Genomic DNA, 17,980 nt, shown 5'->3' with positions numbered 1-17,980 from the left:
AGTCGTTTAAAAGTTTTTCTTCTTCAATCGTGTAAATGCACTAAGCTAACTTCCTCCAGTGTTTTGCTACTCTTATTGCGAGATCATTGGCCTTCATCAGGTCTCCTTGACTGCACAACAAAAGTTTGTTGTCTTAAGTATATTATAATTATCTGTGTTAATCCAGATTGTCAGCTACCTACACACCAATTTTAATTAAAACCCCTTTCAGCTTCTTATTTGGCGTGGTGCCAGGTAGAATAATAATTCCTAGAGTTTCAGTTGCACTTTAGTTATACTATCATTTAATTCAACCCTTAATCGGCCATAGGATAAAGGGATCCCACCTTGTTTTGAACTTAGCCCCTTGAGTGAAGCGTGGACAGAATCACAGAACTGAGAAGACCAATCATCACATTCTTTGTGATTCTATGGCTGATCGAGGGTTAAAAGTATAGGTAACAAAAAAAAAACAGAAAATACTTTTTCATACTTATATTTATTTTGGAAATTGGAAAATATTTACACCTAAGTGGTACCTGTTGCGGACGCACATAATTCAATAACCTACAAGTCTTACAATTAGAATCACACGAAATCAAATATCTTTTTCTTTAGTCATTGTTTTTGCAATATAACATACAGTCGAAATAAAAAATATGAACTAGCTAAACTTTTTTTATTCTGACTGTACATTTTATTATTTACCCGATCAGAACCCAACATTATTAATAAACAATGACCCAAGATATTTATTCAGTCTAACTAAGTAATAACATTCTGAAGGGGTAATCAAAGCTCTGATTCCTTATAAACAACTTTATTTCTTAATCTATTTTGAAAATGCCAGTCCACAAGCCAAAAGCATTCAATATCAATACAGACTAACCTTGTAATGCGTATATTTTCCCACATAATTTACATAAAACTTATATAAGTAAATACAAATGTAATTTGTATGATTTATAGGTAATGATTACCTAATGATAGTTTTTGCAGTATAATACTTAAGTATAAGCAAATTTTATATCTGTTTTATTACAAAAATAAATGGTGACTTGCATAGATAATAGAAACTGTTTGTAGTGATAAATCCCTTTTACATTTTAAATACTTTTAAAAATTACTTATGGCACGGTATGCTTTTAGCATATTCCTAGTTATTACACGTATTTTTATTTACAAACACATTAATAATATATCTATGCAGGGTGAAAATGAAAATATCTTTGTCACCCTGCATAGCGTAGCTATGTGCTACCACCTATCTGCCACATAAGCATACCTAGATCTATCCCAGATCAACTTTGTGTACTCAATAGTACAACTGCTATCTCTATACAATAATGGAAGATATTTAGACTTTGTTATTTATATCTCAGACATAGGTATATATCTATTGTAGGATGTGCATCGCCTGAGCTAGACTTGCACTCTAGGAGAGTTTGGAGAACCATATAACAGCTATGAATGTAATGGTTTTAAAATATCACAATATTTAAATATTTTCACTCGTACAAGTGACAAATTTTTGGTAATGAAACATAAGTTAAGTACAGTGTAAACGGTGGATCATGCTTCTTTATTCTATTTTAAATCCTGTGGTGTAAGTCATAGGAACGATAATCGACTAAAACCTAAAGTACAGATTATTTTTTGTTTTTCCACAATTTTCTTCTTATCTAGCTAGTGCGATATTAACAACTATATTTAACAAAATTACATATTATGACTGGAAGTGACTACGACATGAAGTAAATCTTCACACTATCTAGACCTAGGCTATTCAATATCTAGAATCACCAGTTTTATCAATAAGGAACCAATAGTTGTATGTACTAGAACAATAAATACAGCCCACCATTTCTCACAAGCATCTCGCGTCTCTAACTAAAGCTAGTTACATACATAATATACACTATAGTGTCATATAATTTGCTATTAGTGTCATAAAGATATTTAATTGGTTTCGTGAAAAGGGAGATATATAGGAGAGAACGTAGGTACGTACATAATATTAGTTTTTACAATTTAAAAAGCGTATTTTATTGCCTTCCCCCGATAATGTTGGATACGAACTTAATTTTAAACTATGCTTATAAACTTTCAAACTAAATGTATTTACTCTGTTGCTATAATATATAATAATCATATTTATATAATGGAAGCTCGCATAGTTCAATTCTTTGAATCAACTCTACACATTTTATAAAACTGTGCATTTTAGAAAAATATATATACTTACTTACGTATATTTTGTATTTATATCCTAAAAAAATATTTAGAGACGAACCTTGTCAACCATCTGTTGCAAGTCTATTCATAATTTCAATCACATTTTCATGTCAAACCTAGCCCTAAACTACACCTAACAACGTATTTAACTACAAGTAAACATCACAAATATGTAGCAGAATATCAGTTCATTCGAATGTCGGAACATGTTGCAACAACTGCTGGTCCCGGAGTGCTGATATCCGCGCGGTGGAAGCGTCTGTCTTACAACAAAGAGGTAGATTGTAATTTCTCGGCCACGCCGCAGCGCCAGGAGTCCACGTCTGTAGCAGACTAGAAGCACCCTTAACTAAACACATGTCAGTCTTGGTATCAGTCGTAGTAGTCGGACTACTAGAAGTGTACGTCGCGCACGTCGGTGGGCGTGGCGGCGCTAGCGGGCGGCTTGTCCTGGGGCGGGGTCCAGGGCGGGCGCTGCTCGTTTAGGGCGGCGGCGGCGATGGTGGCCTGCACCATGAGCTCGACCTGGTCGAGGCAGGTGTGCAGGCAGTCGGCGTCCACTCGCGTGAGCTCGGTCAGCCGCGGCAGGTGCCCGTCGAGCCCCAGCCCCCGCAGCGCCGCCGCCACGCAGCCCGCCGCCAGCGTGCTCGGGGAGTATAGCGTGAACCCGTAGTCTGGAACAATGGAAACCTCTGTTAGTGCTGGACTCTAAATCGTTGAAGAAAGTTTAGGTCAAAAAACAGACTACAAGAAAGTTAAAGAATAAAATTCACAAAGCAATCCTTGGTCGCTTCGGTTCGACCGAATTCGCATTGTTATTAGGTCAAGTCCATGCGCCGGCGAAAAAGGATCAGATTAAGGTTGTTTTGGAGGTTGGCATGTGGAGCTGCGAGGTGACCGTGTGTGTGTCTGGTGTCTGCGGCCGCTGGGCGCCATTCCGGGGCAAAGATTCTACTAAATTATTATATTTTCGTAACAATCGCGTGTTCTTATACATAGACAAATGTGTCTATTCTCAGCATCGCATTTTAGTTACCGACACAGTCGGTAGCGGTGTCTGTAGCGTAAGCCGAAAAGGTAAGCAACTATTAGTAACTTAATCACTCTGGCATTCAGGTAGTACCTACCTACAGCCTTTATACAATATTATAAGCCCTTACAAAAAGGGTCCAATAGAACAAGTAAATAATAATTTGGTTGGATTCTAATAAGACGGGAATGTATGAGGTCATTCATTAATTTATTAGCGTTAACTGAGTCCTAACCGCCGGATGTTGTGGTGGAGTTATCTCCGTGCCTACAGTTGGGTTATGCTTATACAAACACTATGATTTAGGTACCTATACCTAAGTATACTCTGGGTATAACCGAAACGTTCTAAAAACTTATATCAGTGGTATCGTTTTTAGAAACTCTTATCAATTGATTGATATATGAGCTTCATTTTTATTTACCTAGGTAAGTATATTATAGTGATGTAACGAATGTGTGTTTTTGGACATTCGCGAATGCGAATGCGAATGCGAATATCTGATATCGACATTCGCGAATGCGAATGCGAATGCGAATATTCAGTTTGTGTTAAAATTTGGGGCCATTTGCATGGTTTGGTGACTATCTAGTACTGGTACCAGGTACATTCCGTTCAAGACGCATTCCGAATCAGACTAGCCAATAATTGTCGCAGTTTTTTTTTAAAGTACACTTTAGTTAGCCCCGTAACTGTTACGACACATTGCGACTGTGTGCGGTTTCTGAGGACAACTTACACGAAACATTTAAAATATTTAAATCTATGGCTGTCTTGCTCTGACACTTCAGGGTTATTGGTAAAGTAGACCTGATCCTTTCAAGAGGTGATAGAGGAAGACATTTTCAGTCGATTGAACCATATAATGCATTGTCCGAAACTTAACCATTTCTAACATATTGAAAGTTTTTTTATGTTTTTCAAAAAATTTTAGCTTAAAACTGTAAATAAAAAAAAACTATTCCAATAACTTTTTTGGTTGTTTTGCATAAATAAGTGACACCTAAAATTAACTAATTAACGACAATTATGACAATTTTTTGTGCACTTCAGCTTAAAAACATTGTCAACTTATAAGCTTTCAAATAAGATATTTCAATATCAAAACGATTTAGGTATCACTAAGATATGGCCAAAACAACCAGAGAAATCGGAGAAAACTCAATAGAGGTTTCCATACTAAAGTCAACAGGACTGAAAACAATCACACTTTTTACCTTTAAATTGGGCTAATATTGTTAGTTTTCCTATTGAATTTTGTCCACCTGTGCTGGTTGTTTTGGCCATATGTTGGTGATACCTAAATCGATTTGATATTGAAATATCTTATTTGAAAGCTTATAAGTTGATAATGTTTTAAAGCTGAAGTGCGTAAAAAATTGTCGTATGATATTCTTTTTAAATTAAACTTTTTTTTACGTTGTGAATATTTAAAAAAAATGTTTAACTCTTTTGACGTAATTATTATGTCTAGTTTAAGTCAATTAATGCACATTTGATTATATTACACTTTTTTATGCAAAACAACTAAAAAAATATTGAAATATGGCTAGTTTTTTTTTTTTTTTCGGTGTTAAGCATAACAATTTGACAAAAAAATAAAAAAAACTTAAATATTTTAGAAATGGTTAAGTTTTGGATAATGCAATATAGGGTTCAATCGACTGAAAAAGGCCTTCCTCTATCACCTCCTGAAAGGATCAGGTCTACTTGCAAATAACCCTGTATACTGTCAAAATACGCTTTTTTATTATGTTTAGGTCTTATGAAACTATTAACTATAATATGTAAAGTTTCATTTCCCAAAGTAAATAAATAATACCAAATGATAAAGTATAAGACTGGAAATGTGATTAACAGGGTAACTTGTAATAAAAAGGTTATAGACGAATGGATTTAGATTTTGTTAACCTATCTACCATTATTTTCAAATAGTTTTTTAAAAAGTACCTACTGATATTCGCAAACATTCGCACAAAATTTTGCGAATGCGAATGCGAATGCGAATATCCAAAAAAATGCGAATATTCGCGAATGCGAATGCGAATGCGAATATTCGTTACATCACTAGTATATTATATTAATATTCTGTATATGCCTAGGTTCTACGTCATATTATAATTTTATTAGCATTTATAAGATTCCACAATGTCGTCAAGTGCCGCCCTTATAAGCGAGTACAATGCTTTAAATGGCTCCGTCTGAAATTCCATTCCAAATCGTGGTACAGTCCGCCGCAGCAATGCTCTCTCCGAGGTGAAAAACCAGACGGGACTGGACCGGTGCCGCGGAGCGTACCCTGGGCCTCACCGAGCCCTCCTTGTCCCTCAAAGGAGCCGGCTGCGGGGCCGCATTCCTCGCCTCCCCCCCCCCCCCTCCCGTGTTCTCACGACACCGCACCCGACACTCTCCACCACCGCACCTAATTACAACCAGCCTTTATACGGCTGATAATAATTGCCCAATCGAATTATTTAACTCAAATTTTGGTAACATCACAATGCCTCCTTTGCCGAGGCGCTGATTAATTGAGGGATCACGTATGGTTTTATTTTTTGTTCCGTTCTCTGGTTAAAGCCGTTAAATAAACAACAGACAAGGACCATTCAAATTAATCGATCATACAATATTGTCGTTTGTTTCTCACGCTATCGCGCACTCAGCGCCGCGTCGCTAAATTACATCTGGAATCTCAGAATTACCCACATCGCTATAGGTACAACATGCATGTACCGTGAGAGCCAAACAAGACAACTGAGGCTTTCAAGGATCCTCCATTCATCATTAAGTGGACCGCATTATACCGGCGAGGGATATCGGCCACTCTTTCGTAGCTCATTTAAAAGATTTATTTTCATTTTTTAATTTGCATGTCGGCATACCGGAGATAAAGGAAACGGGTAAAAAAGACGAGAGGAAACACGCGGAGCGGCCGCCGACATTTGCATAATCTGATTTTAATCAAACAGAGCGAGGAGCGAGGCCCCACGGGAGCGGCGCGGCCTCCGATAGGCTCTATGCCACGTACATGGACGTAGCCGGCACATCGAGGAAAGTCATCAAAAGCTTATGACTCCATATAAACCCTAAAAGCTGACCCAGCTCATTAAGTGTTATTCCAAAGTAGTTTGTCGGTAATGTGTCCTAAAACAGCTGGTTGCCGGCCGGCGCGTGTCATTGAGCGTGCCCTTGGACGTCGCGCTAGGTATTAGTAATAGAGGGTGATGGTTTCGGCGCGAGGTGAACGGTCGTGCGAGGCCGCGGCTGTGCGCGGAGCCCACACCCGCGCGGCCCCCTCTATCGACGTCGCCGCGCTGCGTCAGCGCTCGCCAGATAAGATACCTGCAGCCCGCGAGCTGCTCCCGACGCCGGCTCCACTCGCCACGCCTACCCACTAACCACTCGCCCAGCCCGCCGCTGAAGGACCCTCCTTGCGTGCAACGTCAATAAGCGACACTTGTCCTTTTTTCATAAATTTCGCAATTTTCATCAACTTAAACGGCGCATACGCATGCCAGTTAAATAACCCATTACAAATTTAATACCCTGCGGGTTATGATGAATGAGAAAATTGTGCCATTCGAGTAATGAATGATACATAATGCGGGTTCGGGTAATATCGCGCTCCTTGAAGATCACATCATATAGTGGTTCAAATATCTATAAAACATCCTGCCGCTTTCCGAGGCGTGCTGGAATGCGCTCGGGCGAGCGGCGTGGGAGGCCCGCCCCCGCGCCCCCCGCACCCGCCGCAACCTGCATACCGCACTTGCATCCTTCTCGCCTAACTTATTAATGAAATTACCCTTCAGCGGGCGCGTATGATCTGGCCAGGCCTACAATCACACACATTCGGAGCCGTCGGCGCGCGGGTCACTGACTCCGCCGACACTCGTGACATGACGCGGTATCTAGATGCTAATTAGCGTCTGTCGCTAACAAACCGTCCCGGCGTTGCCCAACCCGCCGCACGGCGCCGGAGAAAGGCCCTTCACACGAGAACCTACCACGAGTGAAACCCTACCACCACAACGTTACCACGAGACGTAAGATTCTGTGCGGCTGAAAATTACCATGTCCGGTCCGCCCGCCTTTGTTTGTCGCGCCGTCTTACAATAATTCATGTGTCGTTTCAAAAGAAATGCGGCGTTGCATCGCCATGACGTAACGACGACCGTTGGCGGATTCGAAATTCAAAATGGCGTATTTAAGATGGCGGCGATAACCGTTCCCACGTCCCACACCAGTCCTACAATAATAATCTGAGGTGTTTACCTCGGGCAGCAAGGGAGATGAAGGTCTGGGCGTGGCGCGTGACCATGTCCTGGTCGACCAGCGCGCCCAGCGGCAGCCGCGTCAGCAGCAGCGGCAGGAAGTCGTGCGCCGTCACGCCCGCCACGTCCCACTTCAGCTTCGACAGCACCAGCAGCTCCCAACTCTAAGGACAAACAAACAAACACGTCAGCCGAATCCTCGGAAAAGCTTATGCCGTCTCCTGCATCTTAATCGCTGCAAATGAATGGCGGTTGTAAAGTGCATCGTGAATCACACCTACCTCTACTACTCATTGTCATATCTTATCTATAGGGTGTGTACTGCATGTTAAATTGCAGCTGAGAACCGTCTAAAGGGCCTCACAGTCCAGTCTGAGTGAGATAAGAGGACGACTAAGATGTTGCCTCACTGATGTCTGGCCACACTGTTTGAAATGCATAACTTGTGGTGATTCTACAATCACAGTACAGTTGAGCGTTCTGTCGAGTTAATTGTTAGCGCTCTATTGTTTCTTTATTACTCTGGCACTGGGTACGAGAAACAGCTGACAAAAGGCATTTCAGTCCCGACAACAATACCTTTTATGGCGACTCTTTCACAAAAAAACGTTTAGAGCCTGTGATCGGACGCTGTTCAACAATGTCCCAAATTCCTATCGACCAATTCACATGACGACCAAACTATCTGACCCAGATAAAATTAATTGACGATAAAACAATAACATTTACTAAAATCGATTATTTCGTGTAGGTGGTGCATGTCCGGCAAAATTGTGTATATCTACCTAGTAGATAATGGCAATGCCTACAGTGTGTTAACTTAACTAAACTCTAACTTAATCGGTGTTGGGGTCGAGTTGCCGAGACCCCGTCGGTGCCATACGATTGTGCTCCTCATGGTCATGGTATTAGAGACATGTTTCGTTGTACGAGCGGCACAGTTGGGCCCTATCGGCTCGGAGCGTGCTTCTTATGAATGAATGAAGTCTCGTCACAGAGAAATGAGTTCACTACGGGCGACGTCCGCGCGGCTTGTGGCGCTGACGTTATAATAGAATAGACGCATTTAGATTGGTAGTACTGAAGATTTGATCGACATGGAATCCCACGAAGCTTCAGAAAGCTTATACTTAGTTACAAATGATAATCTTATTTAGATTAGGTTGCGCTCAGAGGGCACGCAGCGGACCGCTCAGTGGAAACGTTCATCGTTTTAATTCAAATGTTTAATATTCATCCGATCTGTTTATTAGTTATTTATAGTTGTGCTCGGCTCACAATAGCGGACACCTTCACGGATAAATGAATATTAAATGTACTTATGCATAAGCAATTGTTCTATTTGTTCGTTGTTGCGAGACAGTATATTTGGCGCCATGGAGGTGCAGGTTGGAAGTGCTGGGGGGAGTGGGGGGCGGCATTCCTGCGTCAGTTCCCATGCATTATCCAATTTCATCGAACGGAGCAGTGGAACAATGAGCCGCGCTGAATGCCCGCGGATGCCAGCCAGCATTACGAAACATCGCCAGATTACCATATCAAAGGCCATCCGACAGTGAAAAACTGCCCTGTCCCAGCGTCTCTTGTTGGGATTCAATGTTGATGCAACTATGCCTGTCAATTTCAAGCGAGTTCTGTCACTTTGCATTCCTAATAAGAGATGGCGGTATGATGGAAGGTTTTGCAATGGAATTCAAAGAGCCAAACGGCTTTTACTTATAAATAAGCTAAGTTTAGTTGGTCACCTCGCCCTCCCTGTGCCAGCAGTCCCACATTCCATAACGAGAAGAGTTCTATTTCCAGTTGAACAGCTGTTCTGAACCAAAATAAAAGCCCTAGCACAAATAAAAATCTCTAGAAGAAGCGGATTTTCTCAATGATAGTATCGAGCGGAAGTCTGAGCAACGGGCGCTGAATACTAAAGCCAAAAGCGAGTGAGTCGTGCCGGGAGTATTCACTAATGAATATTAGCTAGCAGCACGCGGCTGACGTAAGCCGAGTCACAATAGTGTGGAATCCTAAGTGACACGTCGATGTCAACCGCCTGTTCTGCAAATTCCTCGGTCGTATCGCCGGCCTAGATCGCGGCATTTAGCAGAGGCAGCAGTAAGTGGCCCGTAGCGAGCAGACAGAACAAAGACCTCGTTTCAGGGCTGATCGCTAACCACAAATTTTCATTTTTTCTTTGCGGCCCGCATGGGACGAGGGACCCGCCCGACGGGTACCGATCTGAATTCCATTACCGTGTGATGTGCCTCGCAGAACTATTCAATTACTGCACGAAGCGCCGCCGGCGGATAATCTGCATGAGCTTGTCAGATATAATCTTTTGCGCGACGCGGGAAACAACCCTGCATTCTACGGCCTCTTGTCTACTGGTCAACCAGCTAATTGAGCTTTAATTTGTTCCAAACGTATACTGAATCCACTTCAAAAGCAACCGTCAGTATGAAAGCTATCTCGCATGCTGACAGCGATGTACAAGCTCGGCAATGTTATCAGAGTGCGAGTGCGGGAGACGTCTGCGGCTTCGCATTAGTGAAACGCGCTCGAGTTTCCGAAGGAGGTCCGAGGAATGCGACTGGTTCGCCCCCCGCTCCCCGCCCCGCCGCCCCCGCGCCCGCTCGTGGGAAACCTCACGACATACGCCTTTTTTTAAACACCCACAAAGAAAGTGGAATTAAGATTGTTCAGGCTTAATGGCCGCTGAAGGGAGCGCGGCCGGATGCGAGTGCAAACATCTCGACGGTGCTAATTTGCTTGTTCCGACGACTAAATAAAACACAACAGCTCATTTCCTTTGCGACTTGTAGAATGAAGATATGTTGCAACATTATCGTGACCCCTGCGCCCGGTTCCTGTTGTAGGCACCGCGAGCTTCGCGTTTACATCACCACGGGAAGCGATAGTGATAACGACCGAGAATTGGGTCATTAATAAAAATAGCAAGGCGTTAATTGGAACTCCTCAACATAAGACGCCAAATGTACTTAAACGAGTACCCAACCATGACTCTTTCAGACGTGGTAGGTATGAATTTTTCGTGAAATGTCATCCACCGCATAGTTTCAGCACTACGTTTGTTGTATCAGGTGCTCATTAAAACTATTTGAATGTTAAATGAAGGGTATTTGTTCTAAACCCGTTAATCGAATTGTTGCAAAAATGCACGTGTATAATTTGGGTTTTATGTAACACCTCGCGTCATGTGTTTAATGATCTTTAATATTTGTATTACCTAAGTAGTTTTTCTTTACCTAATTGAATTGATATTTATATTGACGCACTTTTTTACCTGTTTAGGTGTATTTGTGAGTGAAACAGACAGTTACATAACAGCACGTTTCGAGCGTCTGCGCAGGTAGGTGGCTCGGCGTGCAAAACGAGGAGTGGAGGCCGCGCCCGGCTACACAGCGAGCGAGACCCCACAGCCTCCTCCGTTTATCAGAATCAGCCGAGTGAGATTAAAGGGAACAAGCGACGCCGGCCGGAATTCATAACATCAATAAAATATGACTGCGGTCTGATTCCCCATCGCGGCGAGCTCGTTATTTTCATTACAACACGAGATACGATATCAATTATGTGGCCAAGTTTAAGTTTTTATGAATTCGGAGCCGCGGCTTTGAGCGCCGCGCCCGCGCTCGTAAACCCCCGCTTCAATTAGAATAAACGTTTAGTGTGGAGACTCAGGGCGTGGAGTGTGGAGGGAAGAATACTGTAGAGACTTCGATCTACTGTCATTTAACCCAGGTGTCTAGATATCTCGCCCGCCTTGTAGTTCTGTGGTTCTATGGGAGGCTATGGGAGGAAATGCGTCAACTCTGACAGACTACGATTTAAACATTTGAGCATCTATCAAAATATAGAGATGTATAACCGGCCGACCCATGTTATCGTGGCTATTTAAGTAAAAGTAAAAAAATTATGACAGGTAGAATCGGTTGAGCTGTAACAAACTTGCGCTCGCTGGGTGGTTTTTAACTAGAACACATTATTTACATCAACATCTCCATCGCAGCTTGGAAAGTACACAATCAAGCCATAAAAAGCCAATCAAGATGAGTATGTTTCTTATCCCCATTACTAGGTTATTAACCGGAATCATTAAACCTTTATCGTGGGGCTAGCAAGCTGTAGCGTGTCGGATCTAGACCTAGGTAGTCTGCAGTGGGCCTGGCTCGCCGGGTGTGACGGTCCGTTAGCCTCGGCTACTGGTACTAGTGTCCAGCACATGACAAGTACCGTGCCAGTATTATCGCTAAGTTTATCGCTAAACGTCAAGTTATGGTAAGTGTGCATTCTTTAACACTTGTAGACAAACGAGATACGCCTGAAGAGCTACTTTAGTACTGGATGAAGTCTAGACAGATAAATTATAAAGATCGACAGTGAGAATATTTCATAATAACAAAGGATTGCTTAAAAATCTATTATTTATTACTTCTAAAATATATTTTTCAGTTAGTCATGCTTCATCATCAAAATAATAAATAGCATTTTCCATTAAAAAGTACTGCATTTCCCCCAAAGCAACATTATTTAGAGGCTTCACGAAATTTCGTAGCAAGCGCTACGAGGTTGCTACGAGATTCGTAGCAGACAGTTTTTCAATTTTCATGGATCTTATCACCTATTATCTAGAAATTTAAAGACCTAGGTTTTAAAGCAACATAATCCACATTTATTAAATCATCGGTTCAGATATTTAGCAAAAATTTCGCATAATCACCACAATAATCCCATAGATAAGCCATTTGCCATTTCACATTGAGTTTTTGCTGCAATCGCATGATCAGTAATAGATGCGACGTTCCGGCTATTAGTTCAGAGATCACAGTGAGTCACGATCAATGGACAAAAAGCGAGATGTAAATGAGCGAGGTTATGCGCCTGCGCCGAAGATGGCGGCGCGGGGCGGGCGACGCGCGTGAGAAAAAACGCGCACGCCCCGCCGTCGCCGTAATTGGTCTGATTGAAACGCGGGCCGTCCGGCGGCCGTTCCGGGAACCGGGACGTCTGTAGTCTGTCCGCTTCGTTAGCAGCCGCATACCTCCGAGCCCGCCGGGTCCACGTCACAACATCGTCTCGGGTCTCGCGCCGCGGACATTGCCTTTTCTTGTAATGTAGCGGCGCAAAAATCACGTCGAAATTATGGGTAGAATGTAGCAGACGCCCAACGTCTGGGCATGGATCATGGTAGGACAAATAAACACGGAGAAGACTTTAGATGGCCTAGGGTTTTATTCATAGACTGACTAGATATATTATCACAAATTCGCATGAATCTGGAGCTAGAGCAGGAGCACGTGGCGACGGAATGCAGCGGTCAGGTCCGTGACGTACGCGCATATCGCGGGGCCGCGCGGGTGACGCGCACTGCACACAGACACCACACACTACCTACTGTCACTGCACCACGGCTAAATGAACGCGATTATGTTGCAAGAACCGGCAAAACTCTACATTTTCCTGAAAGCTCTGCGCGGAAATAGCAGAGTATGCTCTAGTTAGTTCTGAGACCTAATTGCTAACATAAAACACGTAGCTGTACCTATATTCATGTTTGTTTACCGATAAGGCGAGCACATCAATCATTCAGGAGGGCTGAAAGAACGGACCGCGTTCTATTTTCAGACGACCTAAGTTATTTTTATTCAGGACAAATGTATAATTACATCAGTCGTCGGGTTTGAGCACATCAGCTTTTATTTAGATACGTAGGTGAGGTGTAATTTTATCCTCTTAATATACGTGTACAGGCGAAGGAGAGCCGTTGGTAACGACTTTTATATGCGCGCTAGCGATTTGCATAGTTCCGTGGATAATCGTGTATCATTCTCTCACGAATGGTCGTTATTAATTTAGAAACCGGCATAAAACTACGCCGCGGCGTACAGTTAGCAACAGAGATAAGTGTACAGGATTCTGATGTGGATGTGGGAGAATTGACGGATATTGTGGCCGATAGCCAAGTTTTAAAAGACATTTAGCGAGTTCCGTGTGTTAGCTATTCACCGAAATGATACAAAACTCGCTTATGTATCTAGGTAGGTGCTTTATCAGTTTATGAAGCGGAGTGTACAAGTGTTCCTAGAACTACAGTCGCGGCGGCGGCGGCGCAATCAGTGCATTGCGCGCAAAAACAGCCCGCGCGAAACCGTATGCTTAATCAGATCAGCTGTTGCTTCTCACGGAGAAATGAACCTAGATCCACTATCGCGCCTAATTGATGCGATCTTCATCTTTCATAACCTAGAAACTGCCGTGATACCGTAAATTAACAATATGCTGTAATTAGTTACTGACGCTAGGGATCGGTTGAGAGACTATCTAGCAGCTAGGTCGGTTATAATCTGGATAAGATCTGCGGAGACAAACCGTTTCCTAACCCAGGCCATGTCAAGTAATAAACAAACAACATCGAGCGCAGACGAACACGCCTCCTTACCTCCTACACAACCAATACCCTCATCACCACACCCCAAAACAACAACAGTAACAACTTACATATAGATCGTTGAGCGTGATGCTATTGGCCGTGTAGAAGACCAGCAGGTCCGCAGGGAGCCCCGCGGCGCCCGGCTCCCGGAGCTTGGAGGCGAGCAGCAGGCAGGCGGTCCCCAGCAGCTGCAGCTGGGTCTTGGACACCGCGCAGACGCTCAGGAACCGGTCCAGGTACGACATGGCCAGCGGAAACACCTCCTCTTGGCTGTTCTGGTCTTCACATACCTGGGGGAGAGGGCTGAGTTAGTGGGCGTTCTCAGTTTATAAGTCTCATAATAATGTAACCTGATGGTGTAGTCTGGGCGATCTGATGAGGACTGGTGCATTTAAGGTGGAAGGGAGTTGGAGAAATGTTGGATTAAATATAGGCTGGAGTGTCTTGGAAGAATTAATCTTAGACCTGAGTGACGAAGATGAAATGCAATTTATTTCCAAATTTCTATACCAAGCAACCAAGTCACTAAAATCAAAATTGAAGAATTAGAATAGAATTTACGTTGTAATGTGGTGGCCAATGGCAGAAAATCGTTAAGTACACAAGGGACGGTTAAGCAGGGCTTAACTATGATTGTCTGAATTGCCATTGAGCATTGACTTACAGAAACTAGGTCTATATCTATTAAGTACAACAAGTTGAATGAAACCGGAAGTATCATGTTCATTCAGTACAAGTACCGACGAAATCTTAGCCCAGTGGTTAGTTAAGTAGGTGGGCTTTATAAACGTGGCATGTCGGCACCCGGCTTCCCTGATAACCTATTTTAAATGGAAATGCGTAGCGATAACGCGGCTTTCTTTCTTATCGTCGCTCCTAGAGGCCCAGTATTTGTGCCAATCGCGTAGATTGTTCAGCAAGTAAGTATACCTATGGGAAAGTAATTAATCCGTATTGTTTCTAGTTCAGTCGTGAAACGCCTTGAAATGGAAAGCCGGAGATGTCATTCGAGCTCGACTGTGAAAAAGCAGTAGGTATGTGGCCGACACAAGAGCCGAGTCATCTCGGAATAGTTTCACAGATTAGCTAGGTGTACTGTTGAGGCGGGTATGTGTCACAGAGTATGTAGCTCGCAGTTTCGCACGGTCGGTAAACCGAGACTCGGCCGCTCAGCTGGGTATCAGCTGTTTCTATGGAAGTGTAACGATCGTTTATTATCAGTAAAACATGGCTGCCATTTTCCTTCCTGTTGGCCGTCCCAAAGATTACAGTTACAAACTTACAGTGGTTAACTACTACGGGTTATCGCCTTCAAACTGAAGTTCCAGTAATTTCAGTAGTAAACACCCGTTATTTACATATCTTACAACGTTTATTATAATTTACCGGGCACATGCATTATCATTATCAGTTAAGAAATCGTCTAAAACGCCGTGTTGGCACACCCAGCGATAAAATTAACGATTGCACGCGACTTTAATATGAATAATGTTCAGGTGTCAACGACATTTACATATTTACCAAAAATAGCATTCCGTAATCAAATAGGTAGGTACGGTGGCCTGCGCCTAAAAGTATACAGGCGGAGTTTTTAAAATAGCGATCCCTGATGATGAAGGGACCAGCTACATCTGTTATAAATCCGGGGACGTGTTGTGTGTGATGTGTGTAGCAGTGGTGTTTATGTGGCTGTGCTTGAGCAGCATGTGAGCTTGAGATCGCTATTTTAAAAACTACGCCTGTATACTTTTAGGCGCAGGCCACCGTACATACTCATACGCAGCATGTAATGTTTATCTGATATTATTGGCTTTATGGTAACTATTTAAGTCCTATAACCTGTGCGTTCCTAGACTTCCTAGGTCATGTCGTATCTGCCTAGTGCCTAACTGCCTACATCAGACCCTTACCTACCTATTTAACTAGTTTTGCAAAACTAGGACGGTAGTTACTTGGGGGCTATTAAGAGATAAGTAAAATTAAAGCTTTATAATGGTTTAACCTATTTTGAATAAAAGTTAGTTTCAAGTAGGTAAGCTAAGCTAAGCTCTCGATATCCCGATAGTATCAAACGAAAAATGGATTCATATCACGCAAATTCACCGAAATTTACAGTAGGTAGGTATTATTAGATAAAATATTAACTAGGTATGTGTAAAAAGTTTGTAAGTAAGAACCTACCTACTTACTAAGTATGTAATGTACCTTTGTAGGTACCTACCTATCTCGGTGGAAGGCAGTAAGGTAGGTATACCAGCCTACGTGTTAGTAAAACGTGGTGATGAATGATGATGATACAGGTTCGGTGAAGGCATCCGCCATTACTGTGACGTCACATCCAGGGTTGCCATCTTGCCATTTATTCTGTGGTAAAGCTCACCCATCTAAGTACCTACGTGGAAACGATTCAACATTCACTGTTTACTTACCTATCTACCTATGTCCAGCTATCTACTGTATCTATAATATCTCAACTCAACTGGCTATAACGACACAGATAACGTATTAAAGTTATCTTTATCTATAAAAAGCTTACGGTTCATTTTATTACCCACTTCGGTATCTACCTAACCTCCGGGCACCTACTTAGACTTCTAGGTATCACTTATAGGTTTCCTGAGGCTTATGGAAACACGTGAATGAAATTAATTTCGGACCAACAAGATGGTTGGCAAACGAAACGATGGCGGACGTTTGAACCACCACGTGGCGACCGCAGACGTGAAGTTTCAGCCACCATGGGAGGTCAACAAACTCATCATCACTTATTAACAAGTTAGGTACACATACAAATATTGACAAGTTAGGTAGGTACACATACAAAGGCATCTACTCGTAGTTTAACTACCTACCTAGGTACTCCAGCCTGAGATTAGCCGATAAGTAGCCGTGTTGCAACAAGGTTTTACTGTCAGTAATTGCAGTCACCTAACTGAAAAGCATAAATCACATTCCATGTAGGCCACATGCGGCGCCACCGCGAGCCGCGCCGGCGATCCGCCATTATCTACAGCGACAGATAAACTCGCGCCGTCAGCTGATTGCGTGTCAAAATCAGCTGTTACTATAATAGAGCACCCTCCCACGCCCGCCGGCCCCGCACCCTGCCTCGACAGTTCATACCTACTCACTACACCACATCGTTCCACCAAAATCTAACGAGATTCTAACATGAAAACAACCAAAACAGAAAACAGCTGATCATGTAAACAAAGTCTCACCGAGGCATTCAGTTGATATGCGCCGAGGTACAGGCGGGGTGCTGCGGCCCGCGGCCCGGGGGACGGCCGGGGACGGGTCCCCGCGGCCAGGCCGGGGGGCTACGTGGAGGCACGTGCGGCAACATGGCTGCTCACCTCTAGCATCCACTCGGCGACCAGGCGGCGCATGTGCGGCGTCAGCTCGTGCTGCACCGAGCCGAAGTAGTTGGCGGAGACGGCGTAGCGCTCCTCCGTGCGGAGCAGGTTGTCCAGCACGCGGCGCCGCAGCAGCACGGGGTCCGGCCCCGCGCGCCCCGCCGCCGCCGCCGCGCCCGCCGACACCGGGCTCACCCGCTCGCCACATAGCAGCTCCATCACACCGCAGCGCGGCTTATACCAGATCCGCTCAGAGTCAGTCACTCGACAGGCACAAACAGCTGATCGCGCGAAGGCCGGGAGTGTGTGACCGCGGCGAAGGCCCGACTCGCAGTGAGCGGGCGGCGCGGGCGCCCCGCCGAACATATGATCGGCGGGGCGCGGGGGGAGGGCGTGAGGCCCGCACGCAGGTTTCTGTCGAGACTGTTGAAAATACTCGCCGTGGTGGCGTCTCGCTCGCACGCCCGGGCCCGCCCGTGGGTCGGAGCGAGCCGGGATGCGCTCCCGAGCCTCAAGCGAAATTCCCTCGACGGCACTCGTTTATTGGAATTCCATGTGCAAAAAAGAAATAAACAATTATAATTAACCGTAACTATAGCTTTGTCAGCCAGTTTAACTTTATATTGACGGAGCTGCATTAAATAGGTAGATAGGGTACATCTAG

At 43.8% G+C, this 17,980-nt stretch overlaps 1 protein-coding gene across 1 annotated transcript; it reads right to left on the bottom strand.

Annotated features, from left to right (window-relative positions):
• Positions 1–459: 459 nt before the first annotated feature.
• Positions 460–17,647, bottom strand: LOC119692236 (G1/S-specific cyclin-D3). The gene is made up of 4 exons (XM_038112036.2): positions 17,317–17,647; positions 14,029–14,250; positions 7,520–7,682; positions 460–2,888 (listed from the first exon to the last, which is right to left on the bottom strand). Exons 1-4 carry the CDS (start codon positions 17,533–17,535, stop codon positions 2,608–2,610), a joined length of 885 nt encoding a protein of 294 aa, XP_037967964.2. The 5' UTR covers positions 17,536–17,647; the 3' UTR covers positions 460–2,607.
• Between the last annotated feature and the right edge of the window lie 333 nt (positions 17,648–17,980).

Source organism: Plutella xylostella, chromosome 13 (assembly GCF_932276165.1).
Source record: "Plutella xylostella chromosome 13, ilPluXylo3.1, whole genome shotgun sequence".
NCBI classification, from domain to species: Eukaryota; Metazoa; Arthropoda; class Insecta; order Lepidoptera; family Plutellidae; genus Plutella; species Plutella xylostella.
The sequence above is the reverse complement of the archived record's forward strand: the minus strand, read 5'-3'. Positions and strand labels throughout refer to the sequence as shown.

Excerpts from the sequence above, each read along its gene's own strand:
- LOC119692236 (XM_038112036.2), bottom strand. The coding sequence starts at position 17,535 with ATGGAGCTGCTATGTGGCGAGCGGGTGAGCCCGGTGTCGGCGGGCGCG. Across the intron at positions 14,251-17,316 it reads TCGCCGAGTGGATGCTAGAG|GTATGTGAAGACCAGAACAG; the intron begins GTGAGCAGCCAT and ends CCTCTCCCCCAG. Across the intron at positions 2,889-7,519 it reads CATCTCCCTTGCTGCCCGAG|ACTACGGGTTCACGCTATAC; the intron begins GTAAACACCTCA and ends CCATTGTTCCAG.